General features: G+C 47.3%; 1 protein-coding gene across 1 annotated transcript in view; it reads left to right on the top strand.

The window, feature by feature from the left end:
* Positions 1–7,556: 7,556 nt before the first annotated feature.
* Positions 7,557–24,508, top strand: part of RMDN3 (regulator of microtubule dynamics 3) — a 78,600-nt gene continuing 61,648 nt past the window's right edge. Inside the window, exons 1-5 of the mRNA XM_083167061.1 lie at positions 7,557–7,811; positions 10,405–10,603; positions 10,712–10,877; positions 17,126–17,269; positions 22,356–22,626. Of these exons, the coding sequence (XP_083023187.1) occupies positions 7,569–7,811; positions 10,405–10,603; positions 10,712–10,877; positions 17,126–17,269; positions 22,356–22,626 (1,023 nt within the window). The 5' untranslated portion in view covers positions 7,557–7,568. The remainder of the gene's footprint in view (positions 7,812–10,404; positions 10,604–10,711; positions 10,878–17,125; positions 17,270–22,355; positions 22,627–24,508) is intronic.

Below are 24,508 nucleotides of genomic sequence, written 5' to 3'. Positions count from 1 at the left end.
CTGGCTCACCCCCCTGTCAGTGCGAGGGGAGCTGGCTCACCCCCGCTTTCAGTGCGAGGAGAGCTGGCTCACCCCCGCTGTCAGTGCGAGGGGAGCTGGCTCACCCCCGCTGTCAGTGCGAGGGGAGCTGGCTCACCCCTGCTGTCAGTGCGAGGAGAGCTGATCACCCCAGCTGTCGGTGCGAGGAGAGGTGGCTCACCCCCGCTTTCAGTGTGAGGAGAGCTGGCTCACCCCCGCTGTCAGTACGAGGGGAGCTGGCTCACCCCCACTGTCAATGCAAGGGGAGCTGGCTCACCCCCGCTGTCAGTGCGAGGAGAGCTGGCTCACTCCTGCTGTCAGTGCGAGGAGAGCTGATCACCCCAGCTGTCAGTGCGAGGAGAGCTGGCTCACCCCTGCTGTCAGTGCGAGGGAAGCTGGCTCACCCCCGCTATCAGTGCGACGGGAGCTGGCTCACCCCCCTGTCAGTGCGAGGGGAGCTGGCTCACCCCTGCTGTCAGTGCGGGTAGAGCTGCTTCAGAGCCAGTCACCGCTGGAGCCAGGAATGATATGTATAGTGGTATAAATTAGTGTATGTAAAGTTATACTTTTCTCTGTGTCTGTGTTTTTATTCAAATATTCTATTTAAATAAAACACATATTACCATGTCTCAAAAATAACACATGTCCTCAAATTCGCACATTTTCATGACTAAAAATCGCACCATATTACATTTTTTGCCGCCAATTTGAACCTCTTTTAAGAGTCTATGTAAAAAAATAAATTCATCCTGTCGGAAAATGCAATAATTTTAGAACCTTGCTAAGGTCGCATCCCATTAAATCTCACCCTTTATATCCCATACATATACTGTGACAATGTTATATGTATTACACTGATCATTTTATATTTGTCTAGAAAAAAAAGAAACCCTTTCAGACTTCTAATGCATCTAGTAAAGTAACCTACAGTATACTCGCACAGATACAATCTTTAATATCCGCCAATGGAAATATGACAGTGCTCTGTTTCATCTCTATAATCTGGCTTCTAGTCATTGCAATGTCAGACCATACTGAAAGCTGATTACATTTTGTCTCAGGAGGATCTTTATCAGGTATGAATCAGAATAATTAGTACACACGTTGTCCTCAGCTGCCCAACACAAAGTAAAGCGTATTCAGTGCCCATTTATTAAGGAGATACTGTTGGAGGGGTGAAATGGAGAACCTTTACCAAAATCAGGAATATATTGTGACAATGGGCCTTATTCTAGTTCACTCTTTCTGACAAAATCCTTCTTCGATGGACAAAACCATGTGCACTGCAGGGGGGCAGATGTAACATGTGCAGAGAGAATTAGATTTGGGTGAGTTATTTTGTTTCTGTGCAGGGTAAATACTGGCTGCTTTATTTTTACACTGCAATAAAGATCTCACTTTGAAGTAAAACCCCACCCTAATCTAATTCTCTCTGCACAAGTTACATCTGCCCCACCTGCAGTGCACATGGTTTTGTCCATCTAAGAAGGATTTTGTCAGAAAGAGTGAACTAGAATAAGGCCCATTGACTCACATACATTGGATAAGATGAGGTCTTGGGGTGTAATTTAACCCAGTTTGATTTTGCAGTGTAAATGATTGCCGCTTTAAAAAAACCTGGAGATTTATTACCAAACCTCTCACTTTCTGAATCTCTCATCCTATTACATTTCACCCACGGTCTTTATTTTGTAGCAGATAAACCGCACAGGCAAATATGGTTACAGCATTACATCATCCAGATGTCATGTCACTTCTCAGTATGTTCCAGTGGTCCCTACCGTACCCTATCGCCTGGGCGGATATTCCACCAACAGGAAACACTTCTATCAGGAGAGCACAGGTGCTGCTAATCAGCTGAACCCAGATCACATCAGTTAGGAAACCTGGACTGGATCTAATGTTCCTGCTGCTGTTCAAAAACCCGGACTTTGTTCCTTGTATGGGAAATGAAAGAATTCGCGCTACAGCTTCATTGCTGTTTATGTTTCTTCCAGTCTGATACTGTGCAATTTCATCATTGATATAACAGTATATATATAGAAACATGCACGTATACGAATGCAACGTTGCGTCCAAATGTATCTATCTATCTATCCTATTTTAAGACTACCCCTATCACTATCCCTACAGTAAGTGACCCTGCAGCCAAACCCTAACCAACACTTCCTGCAGTCTAACCACAGTTCACACACAAAACCTTTGGAGAATCAGGAAAACATAAAAACATTGGCCATCTAGACATACAAACATTCCTCTTCCGATGCTTGTCATGTAGGATAAAGTACTTGCAGGCGCACTGTGCTGCGGGTAATGATCACCGCCTCTGGCTCTGCCAAGATTTAATTCCCATTTCAAAAGAGAACTTTGGAAAGCTTGCATCATTATTATACTAACCAAATCTCTCTGTATGTCATTCCACATGCCAGTAGCAAACTGTAAGCCAACCAATAAGGGAAGCAGGGTTTATCAGGCGCTTGTTAGTGGGCAAAAAGAAAAAAGGGCAAAAAAGACAGAAAATCGAGATGTCACTGTTGGGAGTTATAATGTTGGGAGAGATAAAGTAGGAAGTTGAAATAAATAAATAAATGAATAAGTAAGAGGAAAAAAAGAAAAACTAGAAATAAAAATACATATAAATAATAAACTTAAAAATAAATAAAATAAATTAATGCGGCATGTTTACAATTCCTTTGCGACTTGCGGACCTCGGCAGTGGCTGTTTCTTCTGATACCTTCCTAGGTTCCCATCCAACGCGTTTCACATCGGGTAGATGCTTTTTCAAGGATCCTTGAAAATGCATCTACCCGATGAGAGGCAGGGAGAGAGAGAACTAACTGCTGCTGCAGCAGCCTCTCTCCCTTAAATGTGCCCATACACTTGTCTAATTTGTACCGATTTTACCATATCCCGACCAGGGCCGCCAAGAGGTATGCCGGGCCCTAGTAAACATTTTTGGGGGCATGGCATAAACACTCTAGATGGAGTGTGTTATTACACCCCCCCCCCCTCAGCAGCAGCAGCATACCTACAGCATGCACTTTGCTGACAGTGAGTCCCTCATGCTGAGCCCGCTGTCAGCACAGCACATGCTGTAGGTGTGTAATGCTCGGGAGGGACAGAGGGAGAATGGGGTGGCGGTCGGACAAGGGCCCCCACCTGGCCCCTCCAGCAAGCCCGAGTAATTAGTACAGCGATATAATGCAGTAGTGTATGGGCACCTTTAGCCACTGGCACCCCTAAGCATAGCATGGTGTGCATAGCTGTAGTAGCTACATCACTGGGGCGGTCTGGGCACGCCTCACCTATTGTCCACGCCCCCTCATTTTACAGCAGAACTGTTGGCGCTCCTTTATGTGTTACTAGAGATCAGATTTGAGCTTATAGGCAGGGCTGGTGCCACCACTAGGTAGCTTTAGGCATTTGCCTGGGGTGCCGGCCATTGGAGGGCTGCAGTTGGGAGCAGCCCCCCCCCGATGGAGGTGAGCATCATCCACTGCCACCCTCCTCGTGGACACACATCACCCCCCCAGTGGAGCGGGTGAGCGCCCCCCACCGGCCCTGCTAATAGGGACAATGAAAGTAAGCCACCTTGACTGGAATATAAATGTAACTACTGCCTAGTACAGTATGTGTATATATATATATATATATATATATATATATATATATATATATATATATATATGTAGTGTGGCAGTCAGATACAGCATATTTCCACATGTGCAAAATCCCGGCCAGGTTTTTGAACAGCAGCAGGAAAACTAGATCCAGTCCAGGTTTCCTAACTGATGTGATCCGGGTTCAGCTGATTAGCAGCACCTGTGCTCTCCTGATAGAAGTGTTTCCAGGACAGGAGGTTATGGTTCCTGTTGGTGGAATAGCCGCCCAGGCAATAGGCTACGGTAGGGACCACTGGAACATACTGAGGAGTATGTACTATGCTGTGACATGACATCTGTATGATGTAATGCTGTAACCATATTTACCTGTGCTGTTTATCTGCTACAAAATAAAGACCATGGGTGAAATGTAATAGGATGAGAGATTCAGAAAGTGAGAGGTTTGTTGTTCACTTAGCAGTACATCTACAAAATGGACAACGCGTTTATTTCACAGATACAAATGTGCAACAAGCACATCACCGGGTACTGCGCACATAATTATCGCAAAGGACAGCTCTTGTGTTAAGAGCTGTCCTTTGCGTTGTGGCCGATGATGTTGGCAGGTCCCCAGCGGCTCCCTCTCCCTCCCTTACCGGCCTGCTGGCTGTCGGGCATGGCTCCGCCTCCTTCTCCCTGCACCCGGAAGGGGATGTAGGGGCTAGGTTGGAGGAGGCCACTGGTCCAGCCAGCATAGCATTGTGCTGCCCAGACAAAAGTGAGAGTAGTAGTTTGTTTATTTATAAGGCGCCACAAAGTGTCCACAGCGCCGTACATAGCAAACAAAAACCAAATTACAAGGTAACGTACAGGGTGTGTTGATAAAATACAGCATAAATAGGGGTATAGCTGGTAGAACTACAATCAGCATCAGTTCTGAAGTAGGTGTCAAAATTGTCGAGGAGACTGAAGATGAAGTAGAGGATGGGAAGAACAGGACAGGAGCACAGGTGAGGTAAAGAGGTAGGGTGAGTACGTGAGGAAGGAGGGCCCTACACATAAGAGTTCACAGACTAAAAGGAGGTGGGTGGACGAACGAAAAACAATAGGATAAGTAGGAATAGATGGGAACAGATGGAGGGGTAGGGTAGGCAGGATAGGAGGAGGAGGGATAGGCTAGTCGGAAGAAGTGGGTTTTGAGGGAGCGTTTAAAAGAGGTAAGGAAATCAGAATGAGAGGGGTTGGCGGGGGGGGGGTCATCGCGGAGTCGCGGGGGGTCCGTGCGGGGTGGCAGGGGTTGCGGTAAGAAGCACATAGGCTTCTATGGGGTATCGCCAGCTTTTGCGGGAGTTGGGAGTCCCCACTGTCACCCGCTGAGCAGCAGTGGATAGAGGCTGTGCACAGCATCTATTTTTGCAGCCAGAGGGTATGGGGGCATGGCTAGAAGCCCATAGAGCCTTTGGCCATGCCCCCCACAGTGGCAAAAAGGGGCATGGCTTTACAGAATTAAGACATTGTTAGGCCACGCCCCCTTACCACCAGGTCACTGCCTCAAATTTTGGGCACACGCAGTAGTCCTATCTCAGTTCATAAAGTTGGGAGGTATGCAACTAGTGTATTTTTAGATTGTGGGAGGAAACCGACACAAGTACAGAGAGAACATACAAACTCCACACAGGGCCATGGTGGGAATCAAACCCATGACCTCAGTGCTGTGAGACACTAATGCTATCCCCTACACCATCTATGCTGCCTGTAACATTATTTAACATCTGATATAATGTTTTGGACTGAACAATGCTTTGTTACCAAATCATTAGTTCTACAGTATTAATATTGTCTATCACTGTACCAAGTACATACCTTACCTACCTGACCCTCTCCTGCAGGGACACAATGCTATGTTCCTGGTCTTCCCTGTTAATGCAGGATTGCCAGCACCTGTGGGGAGCTAGGTAACTGATAAGAAAGGTGTCACCACAGGTGCTGGCAATCATACATTACCAGGGAAGCCCAGGAACAGAGCACTGCATCCTCCTGGAGAGGGACATGCTGGGAGGGGATGCGGTCATTTGGTCTACTGCATTATGGTAGACAGTCATTAGGTCGAATCCATTAGGTCGACATGCTAAAAGGTCGACATGACTCTAGGTCGACATGGGAAAAGGTCGACATGATTCTAGTTCGAAAGGTCATTAGTTCGACAGGTCATTAGTTCGACAAGGTCATTAGTTCGACATTGTCTATGTCGACATTCACAAGGTCGACATGGAGTTTTTCACTGTTTTTTGAGCCAACATGTGCCGACAGGCGGTATTTCATGCCCTACCATCCACTAGGGCGTGGTGGGAGAATAAAATAGTGTGCCGAGCGTAGCGAGGCACCGTGCCCGACGCATAGCGAGCGCAGCGAGCGATGCGAGGGGATGCAGTGCACTTTAAACTGTGTCCATGTCGACGGTGTTGACATTCAGGTAAAAAAACCAGTGAAAAACCCCATGTCGACCTTGTGAATGTCGACATAGACAATGTCGAACTAATGACCTTGTCGAACTAATGACCTGTCGAACTAATGACCTTTCGACCTAGAATCATGTCGACCTTTTCACATGTCAACCTAGAATCATGTCGACCTTTTAGCATGTCGACCTAATGGATTCGACCTAATGACTTTCTACCATAATGCAATAGACCAAATGATCCCAACCCGCTGGGAGGTATGGATAATGTATGATTGCCAGCACCTGTGGGTAGCCAGGTAACTGATAAGAAAGGTGTCACCACAGGTGCTGGCAATCATACATTACCAGGGAAGTCCAGGAACAGAGCATTGTGTCCTCCTCGAGAGGGGCATGCTGGGAGGTATGGATAATGTAGGATTGCCATCACCTGTGGGGAGCTAGGTAACTGATAAGAAAGGTGTCACCACAGGTGATGGCAATCATACATTACCAGGGAAGTCCAGGGGCAGAGCATTGTGTCCTCCTGGAGAGGGGCATGCTGGGAGGTATGGATAATGTATGATTGCCAGCACCTGTGGTGACACCTTTGTATCAGTTACCTAGCTCCCCACAGGTGCTGGCAATCATACATTATCCATACTGTACCTCCCAGCATGCCCCTCTCCAGGAGGACACAGTCCTCTGTTCCTGGACTTCCCTGGTAATGTATGATTGCCAGCACCTGTGGTGACACCTTTCTTATCAGTTACCTAGCTCCCCACAGGTGCTGGCAATCCTACATTATCCATACCTCCCAGCATGCCCCTCTCCAGGAGGACACAATGCTCTGCTCCTGGGCTTCCCTGGTAATGTATGATTGACAGCACCTGTGGTGACACCTTTCTTATCAGTGACCTAGCTCCCCACAGGTGCTGGCAATCATACATTTTCCATACCTCCCAGCATCATACCTCCCAACATGACCCTCTCCAGGAGGGACACAATGCTCTGTTTCTGGACTTCCCTCTTAATTTAGGATTACCATCACTTGTGCTGAATCACCTTTCTTATCAATTATCCTGTTTAAAACAGGTGATGGCAATCATACATTAAGAGGGAAGTCCAGAAACAGAGAATTGTGTCCCTCCTGGAGTGGGTCATGTTGGGAGGTATGCAGCATGCCCCTCTCCAGGAGGACACACTGCTCTGTCCCTGGACTTCCCTGGTAATGTATGATTGCCAGCACCTGTGGGGAGCTAGGTCAGTGATAAGAAAGGTGTCACCACAGGTGATGGCAATCATACATTACCAGGGAAGTCCAGGGGCAGAGCATTGTGTCCTCCTGGAGAGGGGCATGCTGGGAGGTATGGATAATGTATGATTGCCAGCACCTGTGGGGAGCAGGGTAACTGATAAGAAAGGTGTCACCACAGGTGCTGGCAATCCTACATTACCAGGGAAGCCCAGGGACAGAGCACTGTGTCCCCCATGGAGAGGGAGGCAGGGTATGATGTCCAGCACAGTACTCTATTCATCCATACTGTGGCAGACTTTACAATCAATCCTCTGTCATTGCACCGCACAACCAGCAGCAGCACTTCTCTGTGATGATTGTTGGATTGATTGTAAAGTCTGGCACAGTCTGAATGAATCGAGCGCAGAACAAGCACATGATGAGCCTGCTGCGTCCCTGCAGAGTGACACCTGGGACAGCGGCTGTATCACTGTAGGGGCCAGTGCAGAGGTGACGGTGAGTGAGGGGAGCAGCACAGGTATACACAGGGGCAGGTGATGGCCGTGTCCTCAGATGTAGGGGGGCAGCTGGGGGTCATAAGATCTGATGACAGGGAAACTACAGATAATATAATATATTCCAGCAGCACTGACGGGAACGTTACATGATGCAGGAATAAGTTATATGCGTCCAGTATGTATCTCCTCTATGTGTCATTGCTGAACCCTATGTGTCCTTAGCTGTAGTAGTTATTATCTCACTATTACAGTATATCATGTAATATACACAAAGGCCTACTGTATATAACCTGCACTGTATTATAATATTACCAGGACTATTAAACCATGGATACATATAAAATGCATTACAAATAAGGTGTACTCAGATTTTTTGATGTCTGTCGACATTGAGGAAACCTCTTCATTTAAAGGCCCATACACGCTGGGCGACTGAGCTGAAAGCCGCCCGAAACAGCCTGTTTGATTGGCTTTCAGCTCAAAGCCGCCCAGTGTGTACGGGCTGGCGATGAGCGGTGATGCACCCTCCCGAATCATCGCTGGGAAAGCCGCTCATTTGCTGGTAAAGCCCCCCCCCCCCCCCCCCCTGCTGACCGCGCCGGGCAGGGGGAAAGCCGCTCAATATGTATGCCCTGAGCGGCTTTCCCCCCAGCGATGACAGCGGTCATTGCTGTCCATACACCCTGGGCATAATCACCCAGTGTGTAGGGACCTTTAAATAGTGTTTCTAAAAAATATTCTAATCTATGGATTTGTATTTTACAAATAAGCACTACCACAATTAGGTTAAAGGTGCCCATACACAGTGTGACGCATGCTCCCACGCACATAGCATAGCACAGATCACAAAGTATGCGCTGCACGTACTTTTTGAACTAGATCCCGTTGCAATGTGATCTAGACCAAAACGCATGCAGTTATTGCACCGTATAAGGGCACCTTTAAGGCGATGTGATGCGATCCGAAGCTAGATAAAAAAATATGTGCAGCGCATACGTTTTGATCTGTGCGTGGAATCGTGCATCGCACACACAAAACGATTATTATTACAATTGATTGATTTCCAATACTCTCACTTTATAAGTTATAAAAGTGTCAGCATATTCATGTATGTAAAAAAGTACATGCGCACTGGCCGTGGTCTGGGACGTGCTCTGTAATGTCTCCATTCTGCAACATGTCTTGTGTATCCAGATTCCTGTGACATGTATGTTATCAATGTTACAAGTAATGAAATCTATGTATAGTATTACTCCGATCCCTGTAACACAGGCATGTCCAACGTTGGCCCTCCAGATGTTGTGAAACTACACATCCCAGGATGCTTTGTAATAGTTTTAGCATTCTCTAATAGCAAAACTGTGGCAAAGCATGCTGGGATGTGTAGTTTCACAACATCTGGAGGGCCAACGTTGGAAATGCCTGCTGTAACATGTTCTGTATGTAATACTCATTGCTGCCAGTTATAATAAACTGATTTGCATTACGTTGGAATTACCCGAATGGGGACTTATTCATTCATTGATTCATTTATTTATTTACAGTTTCTTATTGCAAGTGAACCACAAATACAAACACTCATAGCAACATAACAACAGTGAAAAAGAAAACATTAATAGTAAACCTGTGTTTTTGGCCAGTGTGAAGCACAAGCGAGTAGTGATTGGAAATACATTTTATATTATGGTATTTTAATACATTTAGTTATAAGAAAAGCCGAGATTACATAAATGTGCCCTATATTCATTGGGAAGAAAGTATTTGGTTAAGGGCCTGATTCAGTTACTAATACCACTTTTACACCAGAACTGCCGGGTTGCACCCAGGTTTTTGGACCCAGATGCGATCAGGCAGTTGCTCTCTTTTACAGCGGCGTCCACTGGCATTATACCGGGTGTGCGCCGAAGACAAAATCAGGCCCTGAGACGCACTTGAAGATGACATAATTTCCGAGTGCCGGGACTTCCGTGACGCCGACCGACATGCTGCCCCCAGCCTCCATGCGCCCCCAGCCTCCGTCCATGAGGTGAATGGATGCCGCACACAGGCATCCATTCCCCTCCCAGCCTCCGCTGCTGTCTGCATAGTACTGCATATGGCAGCGGAGGCTGTGTGCGGGCCATGTCCAACCTCCGGACTGACCGGTCCGGAGGTTGGGGCTCCCTTATAAGTGGAAATGGGTCCCCGGGTTACCTATTTTTACTCAGCCCTAACCACTTTTACACTAAGCCCCAGCCCGGACAGGAGTGGCAATTACCCGGGTCGAGGCTCCGGTGTAAAAGGGGTATTACAGTGAAGGGAAGGTTGCCCCATGTGGGGAAAGAACAATGTTACCATCCAGGTGCCAATCTATGTAGCACTCCTTCAGAGGTTCCAGATATAAATGCGGCAATGGTCCTTAAAATGATACATCAACCCCCCCCCCCTAGAAAGGAAAAGAAAGGTACACTTGGGGGGCTTGAGGGTAGGTGGGGTGGATTTTGCCTAACCGGTCCAATGAAGATGTTTGCAGACATTGGGACAATGGTGGTGGTTATGTATAGTATGTACACACAGTAATGATCCGGAACATCTTTGTGTTTGCCTTACAGGACCACAACATGTCTAAACCTATCCTTTCATATCAAATTGGATTAAGTTTGGCAGCTGGAGCTGCTACGGCCGTTGTTGTCTATGCGTTGTATCAGCGACGACAAAGGAGGACTAATAGAAAAACGTCAAAACAAAACGGCTATCGTATAAACTCGTTTGAAGACCATAATAATACTTTAACTTCCAGTTACTCGCAAGGTGATTCTTCTTTTCTTTCGCGTCACTTAACATTGTGATTATAGACCTGTAATTGCGGTTCAGCATGTACTGTAGAATATCGGTACATTTATCTCTGCTTCATTTCAGCTTTATCCGGAAGGGGGGATATTGTGGACGTGTCACGTGGTGAGCAGTCGGAATTGGTGAACCGTTTGGACCACGTTCTTGGCAGCATTACAGAGTTGCGGCAGGAGGTTGAGTCTCTGCGGAACATTCTACATGGGCTAGCTGAGAACATAGTTGGAGAAGTGCGGTGGGTAATTGTTAGCAAGCGAGCTCATTTTGGACAAGCACTTTGAGTAGTTTTAAATGATGAAATACCAATTTCCCTACTTTGGAAGAAGATATATGGACTCTCCCTACCTTGTGCTCACTGACAGAGTCATGCCGTTTGATGCAGCACCCCTACTTTTAGCGCTTGAGCCATGTTTCTCTTTTTGCGTGTGAGGACAATTCCCTCTTTCTCTTATTAGTTGTGCATTTCTTGCATAATGTCACTTACCTGCTTTTCTGAACGGAAATGGGAAATCGATTTTATTAATTGCAATGAATTCTCCGATACGAATCATCACTTTACTGGACTCAGAATTGACACATGTTGGCTAGCGAGCAGTCTACAGTGAATTTGGGCTGAACCCAGCCTGCAAAGAGTGCCGTTGTTGGCTATTTAATGCACTCTTCACAATTAATAGAGTCGACGGTACTTGTTACCTAGAACGGCGCCGCCGATTTTGATCCTAGGCATCGCAAGGAAAAAAAATCGCGATTTTACATAGGGAACAATGTTAAATGGCCCAATTGACCCGATTTCACATAGGGAACAGTGTGAAATGGCCCACCCAATTGTTAAAGCCACCCCACGACCAACGTCAACCCGAAGCGTGGCGAGCGGCGGCGGTACGCGTCCTCCGACCTTTTCATACCCCCACTATCCACGTGGGCGTGGAGTTGAGAATAGAAAGTGTGGCAAACCCGAAGCGTGGCGAGCGGACGCGGATACCTTCACAGGTATCCGCGTCCCCTCGCGGGCTTCACAGGTATCCGCGTGCGCTCGCCACGCTTTAGGCTCAGTGGCTCGCTGCGCTCACCACACTTTATATTCTCAACTCCACGCCCACGTGGATAGTGGGGGTATGAAAAGGTCGGAGGACGCGTACCGCCGCCCCTCGCGGGCTCGCTGCGCTCGCCACGCTTTGGGTTGACGTTGATTGTGGGGTGGCGTTAACAATTTGGGGGGCCATTTCACACTTCAGGGTGGCTATTTGGGGTCTGTGGGCCATTTAACATTGTTCCCTATGTAAAATCGGGTCAATTGGGCCATTTAACATGGTTCCCTATGTAAATCGTGGTAATCGCGTCGGTCGCATCGCATGTGTTTTTTGGCCGCATGCGATGCGACCGACGCGATTTACCTTTTACCATTAATTTCTATGTGAAATCGCGGGCATCGCATGGCATGCGATGTACATGCGATGGGCGCTGTTCTAGGTAACAAGTACCGAATTGACCCACAAGATTTGTGGGTTCCCACACAACGCACATAACCACAGCATAGAGTGTATTTGCCACTCGCCATGCCTTATCCCGTAATCTAACTACCCTGTGTAACTGCACCTCAGCTACTTAGAGGCCCTGTCACCTAAGGGCTGTTTAGAAAAAAATCATCTATTTTACACCAAATACGCAAAGTCATATTCTATAGATTATTGATTTCAAATATTTGCTAACAAGACAATTTTTTTAATTCATTGAAATGTTAGTAAATGTTTACCTTAGCCTCTGCCGCACAACATTCATTTAGATGAATTTGTATTGAATTTAACTAAAAAAATCTGTAGAAATTCCCTTTGAGTAACTATACCATAATGTGTCAAGAACCATCAGATACAGTTATTTAGAAATCATATCTATCCGCATATAATTATCCATATTACAATATATTTTTTAAAATCTACAGCAATTAAAATAGGTTATCATCTAGTCAAATAGTAGCAGCCCCGCGATCAGGTTAATAGAAGTCTACTTTTACCGCTAGGAGCCCTCTCTGCCAATGGAACCGTGTGAAGCATCAGTATAGGGAGAAAGTATCGCAGAGACGTGATTGGTGGATAACTACACAGGGCAGCTCTGTCATAGCGGATAGTACCAGTTGCTGGGAGTCTGTACTCCAGTCCATCAGCTCAGGATAAGCCGGAGGGGAACAATAAAAGATACTCCAGATCCCGTTAGACAAGTGGGGGCGATATCAGGAGCACTTAACGCGTTTCATCACGGACAACGTGACTTCTTAAAATATCCTTAAGATCTACTGCATTTTAATATAATATTAATAATCTAAATAAGTTCTAGTGACATTACACTTCAATTGTCCGTTGTTTTGGTTATCCGCTACTTTCCTTCTCCCTGTTCTGAAGCCCAGCGATCAGACCCGAATCAGGGCCCATGTGACTAATCTGTCTTTCCAAACGTAGTCTTCTTAGCGATAATGTTTACAAATTGCCTTTCCATCTGCGCTGAATACGCTAATGTTAGAATTATTACCTTACCCTTGATATAATGAAATCCACATGGTCTCTTCATAAATGATATTCCCGTCATGTGTAGCGTATACTCATTGCACTAGTTTACATTGTGATGCTTATGAGAAGAAATCATCTTTAATTCAACTGTAATGTCTGACATTCTGCATGGAAGGAACAGATGGGACGATGGGCCGGATGTAATGAAGTCCTGGAGGCAATCCCATGCCTTGTGCATCCCACTTAGCCGCCAGCCCCGGAGCACACTGCATCCGACCCTTTGGTCTGGTTACAAAGCTTGTGTTCATTATGGGTTCATTAATCAGCCTCATTAATACGCTTTTACTGTGTTCTTCCACAATTATCCAGCATTTATATACTTTAACCCCCTCAGTGGTGGTTTATTTTTTTGGGAGCGCTCCCCACTGGGCAAGTGTTTTTTTGGGGGGAGCAGTCCCAAACACCCCCCCCCCCCCCCTTTCCTGTGTTTCCGGGGACCGGGCAGTGGCGCGCACTAGATCAGCCACTGCCCGGCCCTGAACCCGGCTGTGTGTGGGTTCGGGCAGCACTCAGCTCAGCGCCGCTGCCCGGAAGAAGGGAACGCAGACAGTGGCAATCCCAAGGGTTTTCCGGGTTTGCCAGTCTGAGCACTGGCGCATAGTCCAGAAGATTCTCGGGAGTGCCAGCGTAGGGGTTAAACATTGCTAAAGTGGGGCAAATTGGATAATTAGAACATTGGGACTGATGTACGATAAATCCTACATCAGTTTGTTTAGCGTAATATGATACGGTCGGTTGGTCGACCTAAAGATGGTCAACAGTCATTAGGTTCACACCGTTGGGTCAACATACTGGAAGGTCGACAGGTGTCTAGGTCAAAACAAGCATTAGGACGACATGGGTTAGATCAGTGTCCATAATACCCCTTTCACACCAGCCGGAACAACTCGGTACTACCGCTGGTTGGAAAGGTACCCTTGGACAAATTACCGGGCTAATTTGCCGGCAATCCAACCCTGCTAGGTAGCAGGGTTGTTCCCGGGGACTTGGCTGGTGTGAATGGGGTAGGGTATACTTACCCGGGTTGCCAGTCCTAGGTGTCCTGTCTGGCTGGGAATCCACGCAGGCGGCGGGTGCAAATGACGTGACAGGCGGTGGATGATGATGACGCAGCTCTCCGGCGGCAGTGAGGGCGCCGGAAAGCTGCATCATCTTCATCCGCAGCCTGTCCCGTCATGTGCCTGTGTGGATCCCCGGCCTGCGCGGAGGACCAGCAACCGGGGTGAGTATTCTTACCACCTCCGCCGCCATCTCGCCGACTGTCCGCCTCCTTCCCGCCCCCTTCACACACCAGAAAATGCAGAGTCTTTTCTGGTGTGAAAGGGTCCCAACCCGGGAATGTCCCTGCTTGTCCCGGGAATGTAATTCCCGGGTCTGTCCCTGCATTTCTGGTGTGAAAGGGGTATTAATGCTCTACAGCTCTCCATTCCAAGCACAGTGGATAGCTGCAAACGGGAGACCATCTCCATATTAGGGATGCGGTCATTTGGTCTACTGCATTATGGTCGACAGTCATTAGGTCGAATCCATTAGGTCGACATGCTAAAAGGTCGACATGACTCTAGGTCAACATGGGAAAAGGTCGACATGATTCTAGTTCGAAAGGTCATTAGTTCGACAGGTCATTAGTTCGACATTGTCTATGTCGACATTCACAAGGTCAACATGGAGTTTTTCACTGTTTTTTGAGCCAACATGTGCCGACAGGCGGTATTTCATGCCCTACCATCCACTAGGGCGTGGTGGGAGAATAAAATAGTGTGCCGAGCGTAGCGAGGCACCGTGCCCGACGCATAGCGAGCGCAGCGAGCGATGCGAGGGGATGCAGTGCACTTTAAACTGTGTCCATGTCGACTGTGTTGACATTCAGGTAAAAAAACAGTGAAAAACCCCATGTCGACCTTGTGAATGTCGACATAGACAATGTCGAACTAATGACCTTGTCGAACTAATGACCTTTCGACCTAGAATCATGTCGACCTTTTCCCATGTCGACCTAGAGTCATGTCGACCTTTTAGCATGTCGACCTAATGGATTCGACCTAATGACTTTCGACCATAATGCAATAGACCAAATGATCCCAACCCCCATATTAAACTATATTTCAATACAATGTCCATACAGTGCCGGCTGGTGTAAGGTTATTGTACAGTATGTCTAATTGTTTCTTTTATCTACCATCAGTATTACAATATTCTATTACTTGTAACGTGATTATTCTATGTAGCTTCAGTTATATTGGCATGCCTTCTTAACCAATACCCTAACCCTCACCCCTGAACCCTAAAACTAATACCTTCATCCTTAACCCTTATAACATTAGGAGCCCACCCTCTCGCTTAATAATAACATCAAAAAGCAAACTAGATGGGTTCTTTTCTGCTGTCATGTTCTATGTCTCTGTTATATTGACACGAGTCTGCATGACGGAGTGCTAGTGTTGTGGGCTGTGTGGGTAAGGTTGTAAATGACGGAGTGCTAGTGTTGTGGGCTGTGTGGGTAAGGTTGTAGATGACGGAGTGCTAGTGTTGTGGGCTGTGTGGGTAAGGTTGTAGATGACGGAGTGCTAGTGTTGTGGGCTGTGTGGGTAAGGTTGTAGATGACGGAGTGCTAGTGTTGTGGGCTGTGTAGGTAAGGTTGTAAATGACGGAGAGGTAGTGCTGTTGGCTTTGTAGGTAAGGTTGTAAATGACGGAGGGCTAGTGTTGTGGGCTGTGTAGGTAAGGTTGTAGATGACGGAGTGCTAGTGTTGTGGGCTGTGTTTGTAAGGTTGTAAATGACGGAGTGCTAGTGTTGTGGGCTGTGTTTGTAAGGTTGTAAATGACGGAGTGCTAGTGTTGTGGGCTGTGTAGGTAAGGTTGTAAATGACGGAGAGGTAGTGCTGTTGGCTTTGTAGGTAAGGTTGTAAATGACGGAGGGCTAGTGTTGTGGGCTGTGTAGGTAAGGTTGTAGATGACGGAGTGCTAGTGTTGTGGGCTGTGTTTGTAAGGTTGTAAATGACGGAGTGCTAGTGTTGTGGGCTGTGTTTGTAAGGTTGTAAATGACGGAGTGCTAGTGTTGTGGGCTGTGTAGGTAAGGTTGTAAATGACGGAGTGCTAGTGTTGTGGGCTGTGTTTGTAAGGTTGTAAATGACTGAGTGCTAGTGTTGTGGGCTGTGTGGGTAAGGTTGTAGATGACGGAGTGCTAGTGTTGTGGGCTGTGTGGGTAAGTTTGTAGATGATGGAGTGCTAGTGTTGTGGGCTGTGTTTGTAAGGTTGTAAATGACGGAGTGCTAGTGTTGTGGGCTGTGTGGGTAAGGTTGTAAATGACGGAGTGCTAGTGTTATGGGCTGTGTGGGTAAGGTTGTAGATGACGGAGTGCTAGTGTTGTGGGCTGTGTGGGTAAGGTTGTAGATGACGGAGTGCTAGTGTTGTGGGCTGTGTGGGTAAGGTTGTAAATGACGGAGTGCTAGTGTTGTGGGCTGTGTGGGTAAGGTTGTAGATGACGGAGAGGTAGTGCTGTTGGCTTTGTAGGTAAGGTTGTAAATGACGGAGTGCTAGTGTTGTGGGCTGTGTAGGGAAGGTTGTAAATGACGGAGTGCCAGTGTTGTGGGCTGTGTAGGTAAGGTTGTAGATGACGGATAGGTAGTACTGTGGGCTGTGTAGGTAAGGTTGTAGATTACCGAGTGCTAGTGTTGTGGGCTGTGTAGGTAAGGTTGTAGATGACGGAGAGGTAGTGCTGTTGGCTTTGTAGGTAAGGTTGTAAATGACGGAGTGCCAGTGTTGTGGGCTGTGTAGGTAAGGTTGTAGATTACTGAGTGCTAGTGTTGTGGGCTGTGTAGGTAAGGTTGTAAAATGGAATTGTATATTTGACATGTAGAGCCAAAAGCTTTGGGGGAATAAGGAGTTTTGATATTAAACCAAACATTTCATTAAATTCCCAGGTCACATTTGGAAGAGAGCACCAAGGCCAATCGACGTAGAAGGTTCCTAATCCACAGAGAGAGGACAGATTCCACAGGTTCCAGCTCTATCTATTTCACCACTAGTTCTGGGGCACAGCATACAGATGCAGAAAGTGAAGGGGGGTAAGTACCGCAGAATTCGCTATCTTGGTCTGTACAGTTACATTTTTGCTTTGTCTGTCTTCTACTTTGAACATGGTTTATAGAGTTTGTGTACATGACCATCTAAGACTAGACTGGACCATTTCAACCAGTGTCCAAGATTACTTGTTATAAGGTTGCTGTCATGGTGACAAAACCAGAATAATACCTATGGAGTCCTAGGCAAAATACTGATATGCTGAATCTGGGGGTAGAAACATATAACTCCCCATCTGCTGTTGTACTGCACATCTCAATGTTCCCTCCACTGTTATAGCATAACAAAATAACTGTGGCAAGGGTATGTAGTTCCACAGCACCTGATGTACCATGCATTGCCGATCCCTGACCTACAGATGTAGCAATCCTCCTCTAGCCATCTCTGAACAGCCATGGGAGCCATCCTCATCTAGCCGTCTCTGGACAGCCATGGGAGCCATCCTTATCTAGCCATGAGAGCCATCCTCATCTAGCCGTCTCTGGACAGCCATGGGAGCTATCCTCATCTAGCCATCTCCAGATAGCCATGGGAGCCATCCTCATCTAGCCATGGGAGCCATCCTCATCTAGCCATGGGAGCCATCCTCATCTAGCCATGGGAGCCATCCTCATCTAGCCATGGGAGCCATCCTCATCTAGCAGTCTCTGGACAGCCATGGGAGCCATCCTCATCTAGCCGTCTCTGGACAGCCATGGGAGCCATCCTCATCTAGCCATGGGAGCCATCCTCATCTAGCCATGGGAGCCATCCTCATCTAGCCGTCTCTGGACAGCCATGGGAGCCATCCTCATCTAGCCATGGGAGCCATCCTCATCTAGCCGTCTCTGGACAGCCATGAGAGCCATCCTCATCTAGCCATGGGAGCCATCCTCATCTAGCCATGGGAGCCATCCTCATCTAGCCATGGGAGCCATCCTCATCTAGCCATGGGAGCCATCCTCATCTAGCCGTCTCTGAACAGCCATGGGAGCCATCCTCATCTAGCCATGGGAGCCATCCTCATCTAGCCATCTCTGGACAGCCATGGTGAGCCATAGGAGCCATCCTCATCTAGCCGTCTCTGGACAGCCATGATGAGCCATCCTCATCTAGCCGTCTCTGGACAGCCATGGGAGCCATCCTCATCTAGCCATGAGAGCCATCCTCATCTAGCCATCTCCAGATAGCCATGGGAGCCATCCTCATCTAGCCGTCTCCGGACAGCCATGGGAGCCATCCTCATCTAGCCGTCTCTGGACAGCCATGGGAGCCATCCTCATCTAGCCGTCTCTGGACAGCCATGGGAGCCATCCTCATCTAGCCATGGGAGCCATCCTCATCTAGCCATGGGAGCCATCCTCATCTAGCCATGGGAGCCATCCTCATCTAGCCATGGGAGCCATCCTCATCTAGCCATGGGAGCCATCCTCATCTAGCCATGGGAGCCATCCTCATCTAGCCATGGGAGCCATCCTCATCTAGCCATGGGAGCCATCCTCATCTAGCCATGGGAGCCATCCTCATCTAGCCGTCTCTGGATAGCCATGGGAGCCATCCTCATCTAGCCATCTCTGGATAGCCATGGGAGCCATCCTCATCTAGCCATGGGAGCCATCCTCATCTAGCCATGGGAGCCATCCTCATCTAGCCATGGGAGCCATCCTCATCTAGCCGTCTCTGGACAGCCATGGGAGCCATCCTCATCTAGCCGTGAGAGCCATCCTCATCTAGCCGTCTCTGGACAGCCATGGTGAGCCATCCTCATCTAGCCGTCTCTGGACAGCCATGGTGAGCCAAGGGAGCCATCCTCCTCTAGTCGTCTCTGGACAGCCATGGGAGCCATCCTCATCTAGCCATGAGAGCCATCCTCATCTAGTCGTCTCTGGACAGCCATGGGAGCCATCCTCATCTAGAGCCATCCTCATCTAGCCGTCTCTGGACAGCCATGGTGAGCCAAGGGAGCCATTCTCATCTAGTCGTCTCTGGACAGCCATGGTGAGCCATGGGAGCCATCCTCATCTAGCCATCTCTGGATAGCCATGGGAGCCATCCTCATCTAGAGCCATCCTCATCTAGCCGTCTCTGGACAGCCATGGTGAGCCAAGGGAGCCATTCTCATCTAGTCGTCTCTGGACAGCCATGGTGAGCCATGGGAGCCATCCTCATCTAGCCATCTCTGGATAGCCATGGGAGCCATCCTCATCTAGCCGTATCTGGACATCCATGGTGAGCCATCCTCATCTAGCGTCTCTGGTGAGCCCATGGCCTTTTGTTCTCAGCTGCAATACAATACATACAACAATACAGTAGTAGGGGTTTAGCAGAGTCATTCTATTAAAGGGCTAGATGAGGATGGCTCTCTCTTTGTCCATGACAACTTGCCTTTCACAAGTCTCCTGCACCATTCCATCCTCTTTTTACTTGCTTACAACGTTCTCTTGCTTTTTTACACTTCTTCGATATTTAGTTGCATATATTTATACAGTTGTGTCGGCCTATAACCTTGCTGCAGTTATTTAAAATAGCCTTTCTAGCCACATCATGCTGTTTTAAATGTGTCTTATTCACATTGTAATCTTACAGGATGAACAAGCAGCTTCTGCTGATTAATATGATATGCGTATGCCTATATTCTGTGCACGATTTTGGTCTATCTGCATAAGAACTGCTACTTTACTGTGCTTTCCTGTAGACATACAACATATTATGCTCCCCTTCCCCCCCTCTCAGGCATCTTGCTGTGCATCTCCCTACTCTCCCGGCCGCCGGCTACCACTGCTCTCCCTGGCCGCTGGCTACCGCTGCTCTCCCCTGGAACTGCTGCTCTCTCCGGCAGCAGGCTACTGCTATTCTCCCACGGCAGCTGACTACCATTGCTCTCTCTGGACGTCGCTGCTCTCCCCTTCCACCAGCTACCGCTGCTCTCCCTGGTCACCCCTGCTCTCCACGGCCGCCAGCTACCACTGCTCTCCACGGCCGCCAGCTACCACTGCTCTCCACGGCCGCCAGCTACCACTGCTCTCCACGGCCGCCAGCTACCACTGCTCTCCACGGCTACCGCTGCTCTCCACGGCTACCGCTGCTCTCCACGGCTACCGCTGCTCTCCACGGCTACCGCTGCTCTCCACGGCTACCGCTGCTCTCCACGGCTACCGCTGCTCCTCCCTTCCATCGGCAAACGCTGCTCTCCCCTTCCCCTGATTACCGCTGTTCTCCCTGGTCACCGCTGCTCTCCCCTTCCATCGGCTACCGCTGCACCACAGGATTGGCAGCAGCAGAGCATGTTCTTGGTTCCTGAGTACCTACAACTGAGTCCCTAGTCTGCAATGTTCTGTAAAATCATAGTAGCGCTCTAGTTCACATTATGACTCACTGAATGGCTGCCAGTGCACATTATACAACACAGTACCCCCAATTCATATTATGACAGACCCTGTAACATAGCATTTGTTATGCAGATACAGCTACAGTCGCATGTCCAATATACAATAGTCAAGCCACATATGTGAATCAGCATAGTCTGCTTGAATAAGACACATTTTAGAGGTAAAAAGATATCAATGTGCCTCGGCTCAGTACGTATGGAGGCTGGATGGGGAAGGACGCATCTCTAGGTGAAAGAAGAGTTGAGCTAATAACAAAAGTCTCCACTACATAAATCTGCACAAAAGAATAAAATAAATAAAGTACTAGGCCCCAAGGAACACTATCACGAATGTTTGCTTTGGCTGATGTTATGGCAGAGAGGTTAAGTTATTGCCTTGTTTTACATGATGGTCCTTGAGGACCATTCTGAAGGTTTCATTTTTCCAAGCTATGCAAAAGCCAAATCCTAGCGCACACAATTTCAATTTTTTTCCATTAATTCCTAAATCCTCACTTATGCAGCATAAGAAACATTGGTATTCAGCATTTTACTGTCCAACCTGGCTGCCAGACAGTGTAGCAACACATTGTACTTTGTTCTAAGGTGCCCGCCATGCAGCTGCCGTGTATATGAAAAAAAAAAATATATATATATATATATATATATATATATATATATATATATATATATATATATATATATATATATATATATATATATATATATATAGGCATAGATCGGGTACAGCACATCTCCTCCTAAGGTGCCCGTCATGCAGCTGCCGTGTATATGAATATATAAATGAGTATTATGGGCATAGATCGGGTACAGCGCATCTCCTCCTAAGGTGCCCGTCATGCAGCTTTCATGCAGGTTGGAAGGACGCGTACCGCGTCTGTTTGCCACGCTTCGGGTTGACGTGGATAGTGGGGGTGTGCTACATCGCATCCTAAGCAAATCGCATGCGATTTTTTTGCATACGATGCGATTTGCATACAACTCGTTTTGTGGGCAGTGGCGCTGTGAAACTGCACAAGTACCCATGATTCTGCCGACTCCCACAGAAAGCATTAGTCTTTCTCATAAAAGAATGGGATTAATGACCATTTGTCACATGTTCTACATTAAACACATTGGCACAGGGTACGTTATAGACATCTTCTATAATCCCACTCTTGGACATAGAGTAGACTCTTGTATCCGTTCTGACATCCAGTGTAAAGTGCACCCTGCCAGCTGTATTTTCCATGCCATAATGTGATTAGGCGCTGTGCTACACTAGTGAATGTTTATGTATTCCGCTGATCCCCGGGCCCCCATGTCTGCCGGGGCCCTGGACACCAGACCCCACAGTCCCCCCCCTGTTGGCGGCCCTGCCAGCTGTATTTTCCATGCTATAATGTAATTAGGCGCTGTGCTACACTAGTGAATGTTTATGTAGTCCGCTGACCCCCCAGGCCCCCAGACCCCACAGTTCCCCCCTGTTGGCGGCCCTGCTAGCTGTATTTTCCATGCCATAATGTAATTAGGCGCTGTGCTACACTAGTGAATGTTTGTTTCTGTATTCTGATTTCTGGAAGAGATATGGCATTTTATGTACAATCGTGATTTGTTTTACGTTTCTTTGCATGTTTGTTTCATCCATCTGTAATGATCACTGTGTTCTGCTTCTTGTCACATTATCAAAAGTAATATATATTTATATATACTTCTTTTTGCAGGTATACCACAGCAAATGCTGAATCTGATTATGACCGTGAAAGCAGCAAAGCAAGTGAGGAAGAGGAGGAGGATGAAGTGAGCTGTGAGACTGTGCGAACAATGCGGAGGGACTCCGTGGATCTAGTCACAGATGATGAAGCGACAATGTTGGCCACTGATACGTTAGATGAGGAGCTTACACTTCTGCTGGAGAAGTCTGACCAGTTGCACAATGGGGACGATGACCAGAAAAGGGAAGGATTCCAACTGCTCTGCAGTAATAAATTACTGGTACATTTCATTGTTTTTTACACACATTATCCAATTAATTGGAAATGACCCACACTTATTAGCCTGTGATATTGCTGTCTCCTGAAAGCATCGTTGTCTACTCTCCGGGAGAGTCTGGAAGTCTCTGTCCTGAACGTTTCGGAGTTCTCCCAGACTCCCAGGAGAGCCGTGGAACCACCCTCTTCTATGATTGGAGCAGGGAAAGCGGTTTTATGGTGCAAATCCACACCCTCCAATTGTAACTCTTTAGCCGGTCCAGTACAGATTTTTAATGGCCTGTACCGGAAAACAGGGACTTTAAACAAACCGCGCAACCAGACTCCACCCACTTTACCCGTGGCCACACCCCTTTCCTCATCTGCACTATTTTTTGATGGCTAAATGTTGGAGGGTATGCAAATTGTCACTTTATATTCACCACCATTGCTAATGTGACACATCCTGTTACCGCGACCCTACACATTTCCTCTAGGATACTAAAAAAAGTGTTAGTTTTGCCACAATTTCAATCTGAGAAGTCTGTCAATTAGCAAGGATGATCTACCAGAAGCAAAAATGTTATTGGCTAATAAAAACAAGTGTTTCATAGAATTGTTCATTATCACAAGTTACTGTTTACACACCGCCCATATCTGTATCCATTTGGGTGCCACGGCTTGTTGGACCTCTGTGTCCAATTGGTTGGAGGCCAGTGGGAGGGGGTGGGCTCTCTGATTCATCACACTATCTGATGGCCGTTCTGATTATAGCCACATGTATGAAACAGTACAAGAGGAAGCAGTAGGTTGATGTTTTGCACTTAAAAAAAGATTAATACAAATACATCTGTTCTGGAGATACAACAAAAGAGGAGTGCTCCATAGTGTAAAACTGATATACTTTAATAAGCATACAATGCTCCGGTAAATCCTTCAAGGACTCGTACCGCAAATAAAACAGGTGTGGGCTGGATACCACAAGGTGTTATACAACAAAAGCCAGGCAGATCTCCTACCACCATCCGGGCCACTGTGGACACGTACGATCACCCGCCGGGCTCACAGCTGTGAGAAACGGCATGCCGAAGGTCCAGCCAGGAACAGATGTGGTAGGGGAGACGCGGTGTGCAGCGAGCTGGCGTCACCAAGCCCCGCTCTAACGCGTTTCGTATAAAAACTTCGTCAGAGCGTGGCTGGTGACTGACAGCTCCTGGTTTAAAACAGTATAGCATGACCAATAGGAGTTTGTTCATATGCAGGTGGGCGTATACAGACATTTTGATTGGCCCGTATTAACATACAGCATATATGTGAGAAAAGTTTGTACAAATAATGCATTACGATGCATCTTTCTTAGCTTAAAATTGCCTGTGGCATAGACACTATGATAAGCATTAAAAATACAGAAAAACATAAGAAACACCAGGGTGCATAAATCGGCAGTGTGCTCCAGAAAACCGTGTCTGCACGGAGCAGTATCATAGGCACATTTCCATATCCAGGATTACATATATACATTCCACTATTTTCATAGTAAGCTATGAAGTCCGAGCTGGGATGATCAAATTTTTTTTAATTTAAACATGCTTTATATATTTGGCATTGAAAGAGGTAAAAACGACGTTGCACCGTGTCGACACCATATATAGAAAGGATGGTATATATATCCTTTTTAAAAAAAAAATTTTGGGATCATCCCAGCTCGGACTTCATAGCTTACTATGAAAATAGTGGAATGTATATATGTAATCCTGGATATGGAAATGTGCCTATGATACTGCTCCGTGCTGACACGGTTTTCTGGAGCACACTGCCGATTAGCCCGTATGAGCTAATGAGCTGCCCGGCAACCCCCCCCCCCCCCCCCCTCTTTGCCTCTCTACTGCTGTTTTGGGTGCGTGTAC

This window comes from Crinia signifera, chromosome 12 (genome assembly GCF_055691185.1).
Source record: "Crinia signifera chromosome 12, ASM5569118v1, whole genome shotgun sequence".
Taxonomy (NCBI): domain Eukaryota; kingdom Metazoa; phylum Chordata; class Amphibia; order Anura; family Myobatrachidae; genus Crinia; species Crinia signifera.
Note: the sequence above shows the minus strand (reverse complement) of the source record. Positions and strands in the feature narration are given on the sequence as shown.